Source organism: Lasioglossum baleicum, unplaced genomic scaffold (assembly GCF_051020765.1).
Source record: "Lasioglossum baleicum unplaced genomic scaffold, iyLasBale1 scaffold1430, whole genome shotgun sequence".
Classification (NCBI taxonomy): domain Eukaryota; kingdom Metazoa; phylum Arthropoda; class Insecta; order Hymenoptera; family Halictidae; genus Lasioglossum; species Lasioglossum baleicum.
In genome coordinates, this window is record NW_027470489.1 from 4,352 (window position 1) to 22,064 (window position 17,713).

General features: G+C 51.3%; 2 protein-coding genes across 2 annotated transcripts; both read right to left on the minus strand.

Moving 5' to 3' along the window:
* Positions 1-4,817: 4,817 nt before the first annotated feature.
* LOC143220675 (uncharacterized) lies at positions 4,818-5,951 on the minus strand. The gene is made up of 3 exons (XM_076446283.1): positions 5,871-5,951; positions 5,556-5,780; positions 4,818-5,474 (listed from the first exon to the last, which is right to left on the minus strand). Exons 1-3 carry the CDS (start codon positions 5,949-5,951, stop codon positions 4,818-4,820), a joined length of 963 nt encoding a protein of 320 aa, XP_076302398.1.
* A 7,631-nt stretch (positions 5,952-13,582) lies between these two features.
* On the minus strand, positions 13,583-15,783 carry LOC143220677 (hyaluronidase-like). The gene is made up of 5 exons (XM_076446285.1): positions 15,722-15,783; positions 15,103-15,317; positions 14,599-15,025; positions 13,939-14,143; positions 13,583-13,816 (listed from the first exon to the last, which is right to left on the minus strand). The coding sequence occupies exons 1-5, from the start codon at positions 15,781-15,783 to the stop codon at positions 13,583-13,585; spliced, it is 1,143 nt and encodes a 380-aa protein (XP_076302400.1).
* Between the last annotated feature and the right edge of the window lie 1,930 nt (positions 15,784-17,713).

Below are 17,713 nucleotides of genomic sequence, written 5' to 3' on the forward strand. Positions count from 1 at the left end.
TTATCCGATCACGTTTCGCTTGCACACTCCGCCATTTTATTGATCAAATAAAGGACTTATTATACAGCTGCCATTGTTGCGAATTCGCCTATTCGACGATCGATCGCGTTTCATTCGCAAACATTCGACATTTCAGCTACGAACGCGATTACGTTGTACAACGCCTTCCCGCAGATCAAGTTCTCGTCGATGACCGTCGATGTCCGCTAGCCGTGGTTTAGGCAACGAGGTAAGAGCATCGGTCGTAACCGGTAGACCGTGGAGAAGACTGGTCGCAACTGATTCCGATTCGCTTTTGCTTATGTAAGATCGGTAGTTTCCGGGGACATTTGTAAATATCGGTCGCCTTCGAACTGACAGCTTTTATAGAAATAGAAAAGTGCGCGTTATCGTTCGCTCGTTCATAGCTCCGGCTGTCGAATAGGTCGCGAGGTTCACGCGAGAAATTGAAAGTGGCGTCGGCGTCGCACCGCCGCGATCCATCCGCACTTTCGAAATTCCTCGTTTTTTTCTTCTCACCGGCGATCGGTGTAATCGGTCGTCGATTTATCCAATCCTGTTCGTGGAGCAATCGAACAACTCGTACATCGGGTACATCTAGCTCTCCTGTTCTCCTTATCGATGTCGGTTATTCGACGAACCGGCGATTTAATCGATAAGTCGCTGGCGTCGGCCCGATTTGCCTGCTCCTGATTCCCGAATTCGAGTACGCGCCACGGAAGGCCCGACGCGTCTCGACCTCCGTGCTATTTTCGCGCGACTCGTGTCGTCGACCGATTCGATGAAAATCGTCTCATATTCTACTTACTCGCTTTACCGGCTGGCTTCCTGTATTTAGAAGCGCACGCGGCGCGCGTCATGGCCGTTTGAACTTTTCTTCGTCTATAATAATCCAGTGACTCGGCGAGACCGAATTTTCGGCAGAGTCATCCGCGTTTCCGGCGCGGAATTATTAACAATGTTATTTACGACGCGGACTGCAGAGGCACCGCGTGCCGGGCCGAGAGCATCGTTTCCAAGGATATGCAATTATAGTTCTGACTCAAGGTTCCCACGCCGAGAGACACGTTTCGGGAAAACGCATGGAAGATTATTATTTCCAACTATTCTCGTACGACGCCGAAATACCGGGATTTCGAAACGGAGAGCAGGCTTCCGCGAATTCCTTTTTCGACCTCGTCTCGACTTTTTTTTTTTTTTTTTTTTTTTCACCGGTTCCGTCTCTGTCCTTCGCGGACGGCGAAGGAAAAATACTTGATTCGCGAACGATGTCTGTGATTGCAACGCGTAACCTTCGGGGTTATCGCGAAGCTGAGTGGTTCGTGTATTTGTAGCATCGAACGAAGAAGTCCGATCGACACGGAAATACTGCCGATCTTTCGGGTAGATACGAAAACACGGTGCCGCGTTTGCTGTTTTCGTGGCCGATAGGCAAACGCAATCTACGCGAAATGACGTTGTTATTCGCGATTAGACGATCTATTCCGATACCTCCCGATAACGGAGCCGCTTGCTATCGGATTAATTCGCAGACAATTTGCAGTTTGATAAAGCGATAAACCGAGGAGGCGAAATTGCACGTGCGTTTCCAGATACTGCGAGCTGTCACGTCGGCCGATTGTGCACAATTCTTGTCCGATAAGAAAGCTCCGTTTAATTTCGCCGGATATTCGTCGCAGTAGAGACAGACGATGCGGTTCGGACAAGAAACGGTAGAAATTCACGGTGTTGATAAGGTTGTTGAACCACCGATGATAAATCGAGCGGCCTAGACACGGTACTCGGCGAAATAATCGAAACCGAAAGGTCGAGGAAGCATTCGGTAAAAATGACCAAAGTCTAACAGCGAAGGTCGTAATCTCGAGATTAAAAGTATAGTTTATCGGTTATAGTTATCCGAAGCATCGTCGGCACCGATCGAGATGTCCGATTCTCCTGTTCGAGCAGCTTTTTTAAACCGTCGCGTTAGGTGGAGTCAGGCCGAGGACGTGGCAGCTCGGTAATTTCGTTCGTTGAAAGCGTCGCCGCTTAATTGACGAATCGCTTCGAATGGACGCTGTTAGTCGGTCGAGAGCGTCGAGGCGCCTCGTGTCTGCTACCTCGAATTCCAGGCATTTTTGGCCAGCCAACGATATGCCGCGAAGAAAATAGAACTCGCGAGGAAATCACAGAGCTCCCTCGTCGCTCGTTTCCAGCTGTCGCCAGGATCGAAAGTTCAGATTTGTCAATTACGGGAACGCGCGCCAGTCCGGGATCGGCAGATGTCGAAAAGTAATTTCTCCTAATCGAAGTAGCGTCTTAATAAAAACCTTCGCCACTCGGCGCGAGCCGAGGCGAGTTAGTGGACGTTAATTTAGACTCCATGGGGCATAATAGACGAGCGGATTCCGAAGCCACGAGAAAGTGAACTGATCGTCGACGGATCGAGGATATTTCCGATCATGAGATTGCAAAAGCAGACGATCCGCGTGTCTGAAACGACTAAAACGCGTCGGAGGAATCGTGGCTATTTCGACATTGCGTTATTTTTGTAATTGCAGATAGCAACTATGGATTATCTGCGACTGTGCGATGGCGACGTCGGTGAATGGGAATTTGGACACGACTGGTGGTATATTCGCGACTATTAATTCACGCCGGTCGCATCGACCTCGACCAAAGTTTCGGATCGTCTGGATCTCGTCGCAATATCGATCCGGGATTACGAACGCGACGCGTGCATTGCCGCAACGTTGAGCAACCGGAGACCGGTCGACGACTGACGCAGAGGAAAGTTTCGCTGTTACTTTTATACGTGGAACCGGCTGTACGTAAACAGAACATTCGCCTGCGTTAAACACGACCGTTACGACTCATCGACGAAGCGTAATTCGCGTGCTACGGCACGACGAAATTCCGCGAGAACCAGTTTCCCGATCCTCGAAGCATCGATCGCCGAAATCTGTAAATCCGGCACCGGAGAATTCGGGGAAAACTCGAGGGAACCGTGAACGTGGATGAAATCGGGGATAAAATCGGGGATAAAATCGGATTCACCCAGGACCATGACCGAGCAACGCGGTGCATCGAAATAAGAAGAGCCTACCGTTCGTGATGCTTGTCCTCGGCTCGGAGGAGGCTCGTTCGAAATCGGTGTTCTCCATTTTTGTATTCCGACGTCGACGGTGATGGTGGTTGCGCAGCTGGGCATTCAGAAGTAGTCGAACACCCAGGTTGTGTCGGGCATCGCGTGTCACCGTGGATCCGTGGTTTCGTTGTTTCCCGAGATCAGCAACGGGGCAACATAATTTCGGTGGCACGCGCAGCTGCGCCGTGAAGAGAAACGCTACGCGACCGCGCAGAAAAGCAGCAAGGACGCGCAACGGAGCGCCGAGCAACACTGTCGTAGCTCAGCTCGCGAGTTCTTCGCCCCGTTACCGAGCCATACGTAATCGCTTTCGTGTACCAGCGATCCGCTCGGATCTGCGTCGCTGATTGGTCGGAACCGCTCCTTATCAGCGACCATTCTTCCGCTGGACCGATGCTTCTTCGGACTCTGCTTATCTCTGCCGATCTACCGATTTCGAGGGGAAAGCCCCGCGCACTCCACGAACAGATTAACCTATCGCGATTTTTCCACCTCTTCGACCTTGTCCGCCAACATCTTCGCCGATTTCTATCGATTTATCATCGAGATTTCGATCAGCGGTCGGTTTATCGGCGGAATCTTCGAAAGCTTCGAGACCCCGGGGCCCGAGAAAGGCGTTTTGTTCTGGCCGATGTGCGGGAAGATCGGTGAAAGCTGGTTTTCCCGTAAAACCGCGGAGGAAAATCGACCAGCATTTTCGTTTTTGTTCGAAGAGAAAGTACCACGGGATGGGCAATCGCTGAAGCGTTGCTCGAGCTCTTCGATGTTCTTTCTCCTATTGGTTCTACTCGTTTTGACCGTGTGCTTAATTGCTTTATTTGCATTCCACCTTGTACACGTACGACGCGATTTGCCAAGTCCAAGCTCGTCTAACCTTCCTTTCTCTTTTGCCTTCGTCCTCTTCCGTCCACGATCGCCGCTCTTCTTGGCTGCCTCTTCGAAACCGCGTTTTTTTTCCTCTCGTTCGCCGGTATTTTGGCTGGTGGAAAATTCGAAGAACCGATACGACGGGAGAATGATCGGGGGGGATGTATACCGGGAAAAATCTGTACGGACTCCGTTTATTCTCTGCGAGATAGTGGATACAATGTGTACTTTTAAAGCAGTCAACGAGATATAACGCCTTTAGGCGTCTACAATGATTGCCAGTTGTGCTAGATAAGAACTAAAATTCCAAACAGACGTATATTCCTTTATTAGACGCGCGATCGTATTAAATAGTTAATTAATATAATAATAATTAAATATATATTAGAATTTCTCTCTCCCCTTTTTCTTCCTTTCCGTGTCCTCAACTTTCGCTCAACGCGTTTCCTAAACGATCGAACTCTAACGAGACTTACTCGCGTGGAGGCCGAGTCGCTCCTCGAGAGCAACGGCTCGTCTTTCGTCTGCTAGAGACAACAAAAGAGAAACAAAAGAGAAAAAACAGAGAAAAAAAAAAGAAGAAGAAGAATAGAGAATAAAGTGAAACGAGGAATCTTTTTCTATTTACAAACGTATCGTTCGCGGAACAAGCTGAACCTTTAGTTTGCTAAATCGAATCGAGCAATTTGCTACGGGCTGGACTAGGTCGCGAATCAAATCTTAAAAAATATGGAAAAGAAACGATCTCGTTCGCCGATGCCGAACATCATTATCACCCTTGGACCACGCGTTTCCATCGCGAGACGCGCGTTTTCCCGCCGTCTCAGAAATCCTTCTTCTTGTCCTTGTCCACCAGCCCGTTGTCGTGGTAGCTGATCTCCTGACCCGCGACTGCCGGATGAAGATAATGGGGTTCCACGTCGATCTTCTCTTTCACGTCCGAGTCTAGAACCATCGAGTGATGCGGTCCTCGATGAAGCACCGTCGTCGAATGGTGTTGCTGCTGTTGCTGTTGCTGCTGTTGCTTTCCGGTCGACTGGTGCTGGTGCTGATGCAGATGCTGATGAGAGTGTTGCTTCTCCTCTTCTTGCCCGTACTTCTTCAACAGCTCTCGCAGTTTGTCGAAATCGATGTCCCCGTCGAACTTGGAGAACAGCTCCTTGGTCCCGGACTGCTTGAACTTCTCCGAGTCCTTGAGCTGTTTGAAGATCTGCAAGAACCTCTCGTTAGCTTGCACTCCGTCTCTGGTGGTGTTCTTCGAGGAGTTTAAGTTGGGGTTTAACAGCAGATCCGGAGTTTCGTGAACTACGTTCACGTTCTTGTCGAGATTCTCCTCGGTCAACGATTGCAGCAGAGTGTTGTAGTCCGGCTTGATCCTAGACGTTTCCATGCACGAGCTGCAGGAACAGTTGGTGATGATCTGCACCTTCTTCTGCATGGTGATCGGATTGTTCACCTCGTCTTTGCAGTCGAGCGTGACCTAAACGTCGGAAGGAGAGTTTAATTTGCGATTTTACGGGGATAGCTCGGCCGTGCAACGACTTCGCACGCGTACACCTACCGTGTGCCAGACGCTGTCCAGAGGCTGACAGGAGTCGCAGTAGGGTCTGATCAAGTCACCCGGTGCGGATGGCTCGCTGTGCGGCACCATGTAAGAGAAACAAGCTCCCACGCAGACATTGTTGTCCAACTCCTGCGAAGAGCACTGCGGCCACGCGACCACTTGCTTTATCGGGGTCGTCTTGCACCAGCTGTGCTTGTCGGGGTAGAGCACGATGTTGTGAACCTTGAAGCGATAACCACTAACGTCACTCTACGGATAGAGGCAAAGGGAAGAACCGAGTAGCGTCGGCTGAAAGGTGAAAGATGGATAAACCTTGTGCTCGCGATGGGCGTGTAAGCTGCTGGCCTGAAGGAACAGCGCGATCACCACTGTCAGACGACACGTCGATCCCATGATCCCTGAAACAATAGAGGGAGAGAGAGGGTATCCGAATCTTTCCAACTGAACGGGCGTCGCCGGTAAATTAGCCGAGTTTCTAGCGGAGAGAGGCCGCGCACTTTCTCCGGTATGGTTTCGTCGCGTGGAAGATAAGCGGGCACGGATATCGGGAACGAAGGAATTTCGCGATTGCGATTCGAGGCGCGGCGTGCAGCGGCGTGCAGCGCGTGCACGTGTGCACACCGCGTATTCGCTGGTCCCCACCCCGAATGAATGAAAGTCCGTGGGTCTCCCTCGTGGTGAGGCTCCGCCGAGGTCTCAGGTTCGACGACCGTCTGAAATTACGTCACCGGGATTTGTCGTGGTGCCGCTGCTTCTCCTCCCGTCCGTCCTCCTTTCTTCCTTTTTCTTCGCGTCCGCGTCGCGTGAATTTTCTTTAAAACGAGCTACACGCGGCGCCGGTGTACACGCGCGTACCTATACGCCGGGCCGCGTCGTAAACTCGCGAGAGTCACGAGCTTTTTTTCGGGGAACAGGGGGATTAATAGAGAGAAAAGGGTTCATTCATAAATCGTTAAGGCCGATTGCCCGATTCCAGAAGGGAGAGGCGGGATGCTCGAGTTTTAAGCCGCCGAGATCTCGAGATAACGGAATTCCCCGTGGCCTGACGACGGGATCGAGGGAAAAACGAGACTTTCTCGTGGATGTCCCGGCCATAAATAGCGCCGGATTTAGACTACGAGGCTTGAATACGGGATGCACTCCATCCGCCGGTACGAGACGTTTCGTTAAGGTCAGGTTTAAGGAGAGGCACCGATGTAAACGTGTTCTCGTGGTTACGAGAGGAACGCCGTTTACCGTTTTCGATTTAAATTGAAATTTAAAGGCAGAAAGCAGCATCGGTGGATGCGAAACGGGAGACAAAGTGGTCCCTGGACGGTCGATGTTGGACAGGAAGTAATCAACGGCGAAGGAAGGAGGGACTCTCGATTACCCGTGACCACTGGAGCTTGCGCGAGTACGTTTTATTTTCCCGGAGCAATCGGTAATGAAGCAATAATTTCGCAGCAGCAGCAGCCTGGTAAAAGGGACGAAGAAGCGTTACGTGTATATACGTATATATAAGTGCATATACGTATGTATATAGACCGGTTGGATCGATGGCGAGCGGGAAAAAAAGCGTCAATCTCATCGTACGATCTTTCTTGATCTTTCCGAGATCAGCACGGGAACAAGTGGCACGAACGACAAGGTAAAAGGATGTGCAGGCCCAATTACGAGAGCTCGGCCCCTTTTTTGGCTCTCGAAAAATCTCGGATCCGTTTCACCGCGAAGCATCACAGGCAACCCTCCACCGTGCATCCTCCGTCCTTCAGGAATTTACTTCGTCGTTGGACTCGCGAGTTGAATTCCTGACAACGGAAAGAATCTCGTCCCTCTACGAACAATTGGTCGCCGGTATTTCCAGCAGAGGATCAACTTTTCGTTCCCCTCCGATGCATTTCAATCCCGATCCCCCGACCTTTTCTTATTCTTCCGCTGGCTTCCTCTTTATCCACCGTTTCATTCCACGAATCTCTTCTTTTCGCCGCCTCTCTCTTTACTCCGTTTCTTGCTTTCACTTCCAGGAACGCGGTGGAAACGCGCCGATACCACCGCGGCTTCGGTTCGTCCAGGCAGACTTTGAACAGCTGACGGAAGGAGCAGCAGCCTCGAGCATACGCCGCGAATTAGCCGAAAGACGCGCGATGGTCCGTGGAAATTAGAGCTCTTCGGACGAATCTTGTTGAATCACCCTGTACGTGGCAACGAGGTAAGGTGTGCTGCTACGAGCTTCGGCCGCCCATCTCATTTCCACGAGCGGAGATTTGAATGACCGAGTAGGATACAACAGGGCCGTACTCGAGAGTACCGCTTCCTTCTCCCTGCTCGAACGCCGATCTTTTCTTTCCTCCAGTAGTCCCCGAATCTGGACAAACACGCGAGTAATCGAACGCGTCGACGATCCGATACGTACGCGATCCATTCGTTCCTTCGGCACGCGATCTTCTGCCCGGGATTTTACGCGGATCGGGGATCGGCGAATCCGTGCCTCGAGTGGCTCGGCGATCGGAGCGGAGAAAAGGGATCGAGATAAATACGGCCCTGGCCGGGTCGCAGCCAGAAGTCCAAAGCTCTTTGTTGCTGCGCCACCTTCTCTTCTCGCCTCTAGGTCCGTGTCGGTGGCATGGAGGACCTCCGGTCCACCTCCTTCTCCACCTTCCTCTCAGTCCCGTTCCTTCGATTTGCTCGTGTCGTCGAGAAACGAGGGACGAAGACAGGCTGGCCAGAGGCGAGACAGAGCGAGGAGAAGAGCGGATGGAGAGAGACGGCAGAGGGTCCTGCGCCCAGCCGCGAGATTAATTTGATTTTCAACCAAATTTGACGCGCCCCCGAGCCTAGGCGGCCGAGCACAAAGGGCGCCGCGATCCGTGCACGCCACAGAGACCAGATCCGTTCGTTCGGGTTGGCACTGCCTCTTCCCGCGGGACCTTTTAAAAAGCACACGAGGATTAAATCCGTTCGACTGGAGCTTAACACCTACGAGAACGAGCGGCCCGCGGACGCGACGCGCCGCGCTTCCAGGAAGCTTCTAATAGGAATTCATATTTCATTCCGACTTTCCGTTCGCGAGCGGCCGAGAGAGTTATGCTCGGCGAACCCGAACGACCGTGACACGACCGGAGAACGCGAAGGGGAATCGGCACTCGGTCGGAACCGGGATAAAGGGTTGTTTCTGCCGGTCGACGATATAGGATCGGTACCGGGTGAAACGATCGGACCAAAGTTCGTACGGCCCTGATTGCTCCAGGCGAATCTTTCATGATCTCTTTGCCGATGTGCCACAGAGTACTTAGACGCGCGAGAGAAAGAGAGCGTAAAGGGAATAGGCGGGAGTGCGAAGGACGAAAGGAGAGAGAGAGAGAGAGAGAGAGAGAGAGAGAGAGAGGAGTAAAATGGTGCAAGTGGCTCGACCAATGGTGGTAGGCTGGTGGAAGGATAGGTATACGTAGGTTCGAACCGGTGGTATCAAAGGACTAGAGCTACTCCTCCCGGCTCGATCACCTTCGCCGCGTGCTTCGTCTAGCTGCGCGACCATAAGTGGAAGGATGACTGGTGGTGGTACACGGGGGTCGGTGTTACTGGTTTTTTCCAATTGCTACTCCCACGGAGAGGAACGCGCCTGTACGTACGATCGGTTTCGCGCGGCGAAATCGCGAAACAGCCCCAACGAGGAAGAAGGAGGAGACGGGAGAGAAAAGGGGAAAGAAAGGCGAAAGAAAGGTGGAAGAAGGGTGCGCGGCTGATCATTCGGATAGATTAGCGTGTAATTTCGCAGCGCGATAGGTTGCCCGGTTTTAACGAGAAATCCCCTATCTCTCGATTTGGTCTAGCTCAATTTCGCATTTTGCGACCGTGCTTTGCTCCTCTTTTTTCCTCAATACGGTGCCGTGGCCGAACTAATAGGGGGGCCCGCAGGGTGAGGGTCCAGAAGAGGAGGAAAATAAAAGAGGCGGAGGAGGAGGAGGGGCTAGGGGGAGGGTGGAGAACGCGCCAAAAGCGAGAGGGCAGGAGAGGAAGGGTGGCGAGAAGGAGAGAGAGGGAGAACGGGAGGGCCGCGAGAAAAAGAAAAGGAGTTTGCCAACAGCACCGGAGGAAGCCCCGAAAACACGCTGGACGTGTGGCGCCATCTCGGCTCCTTTTTTTTCTTCCTCCTTCTCCGCCACTCGCCGCGCACACCCCCCGTGCTTGTTCCTCGTGCTTTTGTTACTTCGCCCATACTAATTCTTCGCGAGCTGCACGGCGTGCCCGGAGTGCGTGGGGAGAAATCGGCCGGAGAGGGGGAACGGGGCCCGAGCGCGATGGAAGGGGCCCTGTGCATCGACCAGTGTCGGATTAAGCTGCTTTCGCACCCTCTTCGTACCTCGATTAGATCGCGATTTTAAGCTCGCCGAAATTTCCAACGCCGCCCCGTCGCGGTTTCGCGCTTTCCGACTCGCCCCGTTATCGTTGCCAACATCTGGCGCGTTTAAGTTTAGACGTGTACACGAGCGAACCGGCGAAACTAGCAGTAGGGCACGTACTCGAAATATGATACAGCCGGGAGAGAGAGAGAACGAGAGAGAGCGACAGAGAGAGAGAGAGAGAGAGAGAGAGCGAGGGGAGGGAGAGAGCGAGAGAGACGCTTGCTGCGAGTCGCTTCCATGCCCGCTGTCACAGCTAGCACGCGAGACGATCGACCGGCGATTTTTTCCCTCCAGCCGAGAAGAATCGCGTGTAAACGTAAAACCCCGAAGACGGAGGGGGCAAAAAGAGGAAGCAGCTAGTGTGCGTACCGCTTTAAGAATTCTCCTCTCTCGGTGTGGTAGCCCCCACGAGAGAGCCGCGGACCACATACCTGCAAACGAACGTTCTTAAAAGGGAGGGCAGAGCCCAAGAACAGGTCGTTAAAATGTAATGACATTGTTGTTTTTAATGCTCGCCTCTTTAAAACGGGCCCTTTCGTCTTCCTCGAGCCTGCCCGCTGCTAGCTTCTGCGTCCTCTCTTCCTACTCTCCTCCTTTCCCGTTTTCTCCACGGGGAAAAAGCGATCGCGAGTGCGTCTGCTTCCTTTCCGGCCCGTTTCCTCTTCCACCCTCTCTCCTCTACCCCAGCTCTACCCGTTCGAACAGTACCCTCCCTTTCGAGGGGGGGAAAGGATCGGGGATCCACGGCGGAAGGGAGGAAAATTTGGATCGAATTCGCGATTTCCTAGGTGGTCCCCGTTCCGGCCAGAGGGATCGCGATTTGTACGTCCTTCCTTTTAACGATCTTTCCTGGCAACCGATAACCCGTTACCCGGGTTACGGACACCGTGTAGTACCCGCTTCGAGATGACACGGCTACTTTGCTCGCTTTTGCAGCCTGACCTCACGGCTATCGGTATCGAGTGTCGTGGACCCCCTCTGCGAGCCTTTGATTTTTCTTACCTCGCTACGCGGCGTCGTAGCGAGAGCCTAGTCGAGGAATATTTCTAAAAAAAAAAAAAAAAAAAAAAAGAGAAAAAAAGAAAAACAAAAGAAAAAGAGAAAGAGGAAAGAGAACTGGCGAAGAGATACGCGCGCGAAAGCGTACACTCGCGATCGTCACGGTCAACCGGTGAAATTTTTTGGCCGAGACACAGAGATATACGTCCGAGGACTACTCGAGGCGAGGTTTCGAGAGAATACCGATCGAACCGGACGATGTACCGTCCATTTTCCGTCGTCCAATTACTCGAAAGGCGCGAACACGGTCGCGTTAGCGAGTGTCGGCTCGAAGCTCGCTTCGGCGAACCTCGGACTATCTACCTGTAGGTTTAAAAAGAAGCGCACGGTACGATGCGATTAAGCGTAGACCATTCTCGAGAGAAGGAGACCGGTTAACGATATCGCGATGTTTACGGAACGGAGCAACGCGTTCGACGATAGACTTCCACGAACGCGATTTACGTTCGCGATAATTTCCACCTTGGAATTTCTCTTTGGCCGATCTAGCCGGGCATAACTTTCCAGTTAAGAAATATATCCGGTTCGGGGAGATGGCGCGGAGGTTAATCCGTGATGTGCCCGGGAGTGCCGAGAAATCGAGGCTACATTTTTCTCGGATATTTTGGGGAATTAGCCAATTAACCGCACGGTGGCAAGTCGAGGCAGTCGCAAAAGGTCTTCATTAGGAAGGACCCGATGGCGAGTTGGCTACCGCACAACAGTTTAGCTCGGAAGTTAAGTGTTGCGTCTAAGAAGAGCTATCATTAACTCGAGAATAGGGTCTGGTATTAGGATTAGTGGGCAAAACGTTTCGGATAGGGTGTTTCTCGACTATTTAACTCCTCGGTCCCTGTCCCTTGGCCACTTTCGAGCAGTCTGTGATCATCGCGCGACTTCTCTCAGCTGGTGTTCACGCGTTCTTTTACCTCGAACAGACCACCGGAAAAGGGATCTGCCTTCCGGTGGTCGTGACGCGAGAAGAAGATAGCGCAGTGCGAATCGTATTTGCTACGTAGCCGCCTCTCTGTACGCTCGGTCGTGGTGGCGGTGCAACCGACATAGAGAATCTCTGGACGATCGTTGGGCGATCGTTGGTTTTGGAAAAGAGAGCGGAGCGGCGGGGCCGGGACGACGGGATCGCGGCCGTGCGACGATCGCCGCTGCCGCGAGTGCGGCAGGGAAAAAAGGCTAGACCAGTATTCCGAGTAGGAAATCTCTCCTGGCTATTTCGATATCGTTATCGAATTCTGCCGTATCGTCCACTCTCGTAGCACACGTATCGCGTAGCCTGGCAACTCTGGCAACGATCTCGAGCCGCCAGCCAGCAGCAGCGTACGGCGGCAGCCTTGGCTTTTCCGAAGAAACTGTCACTCACCTCCGTGTACGTCAGCGACGTTGCGAACTACGCACCACTCTAGAAATTTGCCGAGAGCGGAGAATGATCGGTAAACAGTTGGAAACGAACACGGTCTGTACGACGCGCCCCGTCTCGCGCTCACTCCGATTTTCACTCCGGTCCTCTCTCGGCCGGAACTCTACCGTTCTTCTCCAGCCCGGCGGAAACTACCGCGGATCAGAGGAGGAGGTCGGTAGCGACAAATTTGAAGAACGGTTTGCCTCGAAACACGGAGATCCGATATGAGGTTGAGCCGAACCGAGCTGAGCTGAACACGAAACTGTGCTGCCGATCTCTCGTGTTCCGTTCTCCTCCTCCTCTTGCTCCACCTCCACCACCACCGGAGTCTCCTTCAGCTCCTCCTTCTACTCGGTACGTTCGGTTCCGCGCCGTTCCCGTTCCGTTCTCTCTCTTTCTCGTTCTCCCAGTTTCTCCAGGTATCCTCGTGGAAACAGAAAGAGAAAGGATCACTCTCTGAACGAGATGGAGAGGGGAGGAATCAACGGTAAGCAAGAGAGATCTTTGACTACCTCTACAACGACGTCGCGTGTACTGTAAAAAGCAAGATCGCCCGAGGCCTTACACCTCGAACCAGTAAAACTTGTCGTACGCTAGTGCCAAAGTGCGTTCGTCCCGAGCCGTTCTCATTGCCAGTTTCGTCGTTGCCTCGTTTGTCCGATCTCTCGCGGCACCGAGGACACCACCGGGAAATCCACCGCGGGTTTCCAACTCGCCGACCGAAACCCTCGGTGACAGACGGTATCGGTATCGATCCTCCACGGATCCCAGAGATCCGTGAGAGGAAGAAACAGAAGAAGCAGACGACGACGACGAAGAAGAAGAAGAAGAAGAATGCGACGAGTCGGCCAGAGTTTCGTATTTGTCCGCCAGCCACTCCCACTTCGCGAGGGTAGAATGAAAGAAGTGGTAGTTTCGTAGGAAATTTATTTCGATCGTCGTCGCTCGATACTCGGATATTATACGTCGCGTAGGTACGTCTCCGAGTATCGTCTAGACCAGTCGTCTTTGGTTTCAACGACGCGTCTCGTCTCCGACATCTTTCTATTTCGAAGGTCGAACAGCTCCTCCGCGCACCTCGCGTATGGTAATCGTACGCGCAAGCGACGCAGGCTAAAACGCTTTTACAATTTCTCCTAATACTTTGCCTCTTTTGCAAGAGAATCAGTCCTCGAGCTGCTACGTCACGCCTGGTCCACGCTACCGTCGATCCGATTGTCCACGGAGTTGCCGTTGTATTGGCTCGATCCCAGCGCGATTCGCCTCGCCCGATCCACGCTCGGGCCTAGATCGTTCTTCAGGTATTCCCCGAACTGCACGCACTTTTCCTTCGTGTTCATATCGTTCGAGCTGCCCCAAATCACCAGTCCGTTGGCGCCCAGGTCCGAGATCTTCCGCAGAGTAGCCTCGAGATCAGCCTGCGGAGGTAAATCCATTTTCAACGCCAGCCTTATCGCATTTTATCCGTTAGCCCCGTTATCGGCTCACGTATCTTTCGATCTGTTACGAACCTTTCCCCGATCAAACGGCTCTCACTCACCTTACTCAGATACGTGTCCCTCTGATCTTGGTACTTGTACCAGTAATACGGGAGAACCTTTTTCCTGGCTGCCATTTGCTTCGCTATTCTCAAGGCTTCCTTCACACGGCCACCGACCAGGCCGACTCTCTGGCTGTTCGTTAGGCTCAACCTCAAGTATACCGATGGCAGGAGAACGTCTTCCAGCGTGAACAGCCATGACATTCTGAACGAACAAGCACACGATCCTGGTTGGCTTATCGGGACCGATTAGATAACCGCCATGTAACTCCCCCAGGACGATTTCAATTTTCACCGGGACACGATTCTCTTGACACTGACCCAGTTAAGCCTAGGCGTTCCAACGTTCACGGCCGATCCGTAATCTCGTTACCTTAAATCTCCGAGGAACTTTTCACGGTAACTAGAGCACGCGATCGGTTCGTGAAAGGTGCCAATTCGATAAATACCAGAGATATCCTACACAATGCAATCGATTCGATCGTTCCACGGATTAACCAAAGCCAGAGCGGTAAACACGGAGAAAGAGAGAAAGAGAGAGAGAAAGAGAGAGAGAGAGAGAGAGAGAGAGAGAGAGAGAGGGAGAGAGAGAGAGAGAAAGAGAGAAGCGCGACACCGAAGATGGTTAATCGAAATAGAGGATGTTTGGAGATTACGTACTTGTCGTTTTCCTGCATCGTCGTGCTATCGCACTGGGAACTGGGTTGATTCGGTGTCAGATTGTAGCAATAAGGGTAAGCATAGTATCCCCAACTACCGGACGGCCTGATCTGTTTGGCAGCTTTCAATGTCTCCTGCATAAAAAGTTTCCCGTATTTCTCGAATCTTCGCTTCGCTTCCTGTTCCACGCTCCGACTATCCCAGAACGGATGCTCGCGGCGAACTATCTCTATGGAGAGTTTCTTATAAGGCTGGAGAGAAGCCCAATTCTGTCGGAAGATTGGCCTCCAACTTTCGAAATCGATCACCCCCACACCGTGAAACGATTTGTCCGGGATCTGATTGATTAAGTGCTCCCGAAATACTTGGAGATGCTTGGTGAGATTGCCTTCTTGCGGGACACCGCCGTTTCTCGTCACTACGTTTCCTGAATAACGTTCAAAGTTGTTTCCACTCTCCTGTCCACCGATAGGCTCGAGGTATAAGGAACGAGTATTGTTTTACCGTTCGGGTCTTTCAGCAACGCCGGGAACATGCCAGGGTCGTAAAGAATAGCGATCTCTTCTCCGCGGAACTTATCCATCGAGTTCTGTAGGATACCATATTTCTCCGATACTTCTTCGAAGTGAAGCCCGTACTTATGGCACATAAACGTGGGTACGTTCCAATAAACGTTGAACTCCCGTTTCCCTTCGCTGTTCGGGGTGGTTGGTATGAAGCTGACAAGAGAAACGAGGTGTTAGCTGAGTCGCGAGACTCGAGAGCGTGGCCAATGACACGAATTAGATAAGATATTTTCAGACCTGAACTTGAACGCTTTATGGGTATTTCAGGAGTTACAGGATGCGCTTGCCAACATTCGCGTAGTCTTTCTTCTTTTTCCTTTTTTTTCTTTTTTTTTTTCGTTTTTTTTTTTCTCTTTATTTCCTATTCGCGAAAGTGCAACGCGCGTCTGTGTACGTGTCTTCGCGGAGTTCCCTTCGCGACACGTGTCTCCGCGAACTACAGTTTCCGTCTCGACTTCTCCCTCGACCCGCGATTTCGTTTGAAACATTTCGACGAAAGGAAGAGACAGGATTGATTGTTCGCAAGGCATCTTGGCAATTAGAGACGCGTTAAGTACCCGAAAAAGAACGCGTCGATTTGCAGTAAGAGGGCCAGCGAGAACAGCACACGGAACGTCATCTCTTCTACGATCACGATGACCGAAACATGGACCGATGCACCGATCACCGTCCTGCGAGTCTGACGAGAGCTGATTAAGCCAAGAATCACCCTGTCGTTACTTATTGATCTGTCCTGCTCGCAGGAACGACTAGATGATTCCACGAGGAACTCGTCAGAGGTCTTCCTGAATAAACGTCAACGACGATGGTACAACGGCAGTGCGACTGAATTCCGCTCGATTTCAGGCCACTATTTATTCCACATCGTGTGTCTCGTCTTCCCCACCTACGTGCTCGTCAGCGCTTCGTGCTCTTATCTGCTCCGGGTATTGTTCGGTGATTTCTCGTTTCCGTTTTTCCTTTTCTTTCTTTTTTTTCCTTCGTCGCTTCGTGTAAAAGGGCATCATGCGTCAGCGATCAATCTCCTCGACAATAACGGTGCATCGAGCCTCCTATGCAAACACATGCTGCGAAATCGGTACACTTACCCGACCAAGGACCATCCTCGAGTTGAAGGCCTTCGTCGGAGGAACGGTGTTCCGTCAGCCGGATCTCCAGTTCACCTCACAGACCTGTCACGATCGCCCGTATTTCCAATCCGTCCTGTTTTTCCCCCAAGGATCATCGCCGAGGCTCGTTACGCGACATCTCCGCGGCATTTTTTCCCCTAGTCAATTACCCGATCTCGTGCGGCTTTTCCTTATCGTAAATTTTCTGAAAGCGATACAGAGAACGTTCGGTTTATGCCGATGTAGAAAGTGTGTCGGCAAAGCGAGCTCGATGATGTTCGAGACGCGTTCGGAATTCTAGTACCGGTGTTTCGATTGTGTTTCGTCTTCTGTGTCGTGTAATTACGGTAATGAGTAGAAATAACAGCGGGCTATTCGTCTCGTTAACCGTGTTATGATATCAATATAAGGATACAACGAATGATGCATGCGGGTAGCCCATATTTCTTGCGTTACTCCTGAATTTGTCCTTTTCCACCATGCCTCTTGCGCGTTATGCAATCGTGTTCGATTAAAAAATAGCACCCAACAAGGAAAATGAACGCGTTTCACAAAGGTCGCGTTCCTGTTTCGTACAATTTTCGGCGCCTGGCACATACAATCGAACGTTAACTTCGTCTCCGAAGTCGAAGACGGTTGTTTTTCTCGCGCAAACGTAACAATTCGTCGGTGTTTCGAGGTAACGTTCGTGTCCCTTTAATCTTAACGGTCGAATTGATTAGGTGAAACGCTTTTACAAGGGTGTTAAATTCTCTTTCGTGAGTTTCTTTTTATGCGTTAAGATAATAACACGATTACGACCAAGGTAACAATAAACTCCACATTGCGCCATTAATCATGCGAATAGTATCATCTTAAAGATAAAACTTTCAGGTGCTTTCTTGTCAGTTTTTCAGTGTAATTGGCGACATTGGAGTAAAAATAAATTCTTGTTAATTACCGATCACTACTAGCGTGGCCACTACGAATAGAAAAAGAGCTAGTCAAGGGAATCGAATTAAATACAAGGTAAAATTATCGATGTCTGCGAAGAAGAACTTTTCGACATTATCGTAGTAAAAATCGATAAATTGCCCATCGTAAAGTTGCGCAATTAGTTTGAACAGACGTTATTCACTTGTGTGTACATCGAAGAGAATATTATTGGGCAATTGGCGTGAAACATTTCGATAGATGGACGATGTATAGACGTGTATGGATACCTGAGAGAGAGAGAGAGAGAGAGAGAGAGAGAGAGAGAGAGAGAGAGAGAGAGAGAGAGAGAGAGAGAGAGAGAGACAGGGGACTTATCCGAATTCCAATTCGAATTAAATCGTTTATCGTTTGAATCCGAACTGGCGTGTGAACGTCGGCTGTTTTAATTGTCACGGGGCCATCGTTTCGCGCCTTTTATCTTGAAAAAGGCCTTGCATGTCGGTCGGGAGTATATTGTGTTAAATA

Bases quoted from the DNA above. Each gene is read 5' to 3' on its own strand.
- LOC143220675 (XM_076446283.1), bottom strand. From the start codon at position 5,951: ATGGGATCGACGTGTCGTCTGACAGTGGTGATCGCGCTGTTCCTTCAG. The intron at 5,781-5,870 runs GTTTATCCATCT...TATCGCTTCAAG, and splicing joins ACGCCCATCGCGAGCACAAG to GTTCACAACATCGTGCTCTA. The intron at 5,475-5,555 runs GTAGGTGTACGC...TCCGACGTTTAG, and splicing joins TGGACAGCGTCTGGCACACG to GTCACGCTCGACTGCAAAGA.
- LOC143220677 (XM_076446285.1), bottom strand. From the start codon at position 15,783: ATGACGTTCCGTGTGCTGTTCTCGCTGGCCCTCTTACTGCAAATCGAC. The intron at 15,026-15,102 runs GTAAAACAATAC...AACGTTATTCAG, and splicing joins GTTGCTGAAAGACCCGAACG to GAAACGTAGTGACGAGAAAC. The intron at 13,817-13,938 runs GTGAGTGAGAGC...TTACCTCCGCAG, and splicing joins GGGACACGTATCTGAGTAAG to GCTGATCTCGAGGCTACTCT.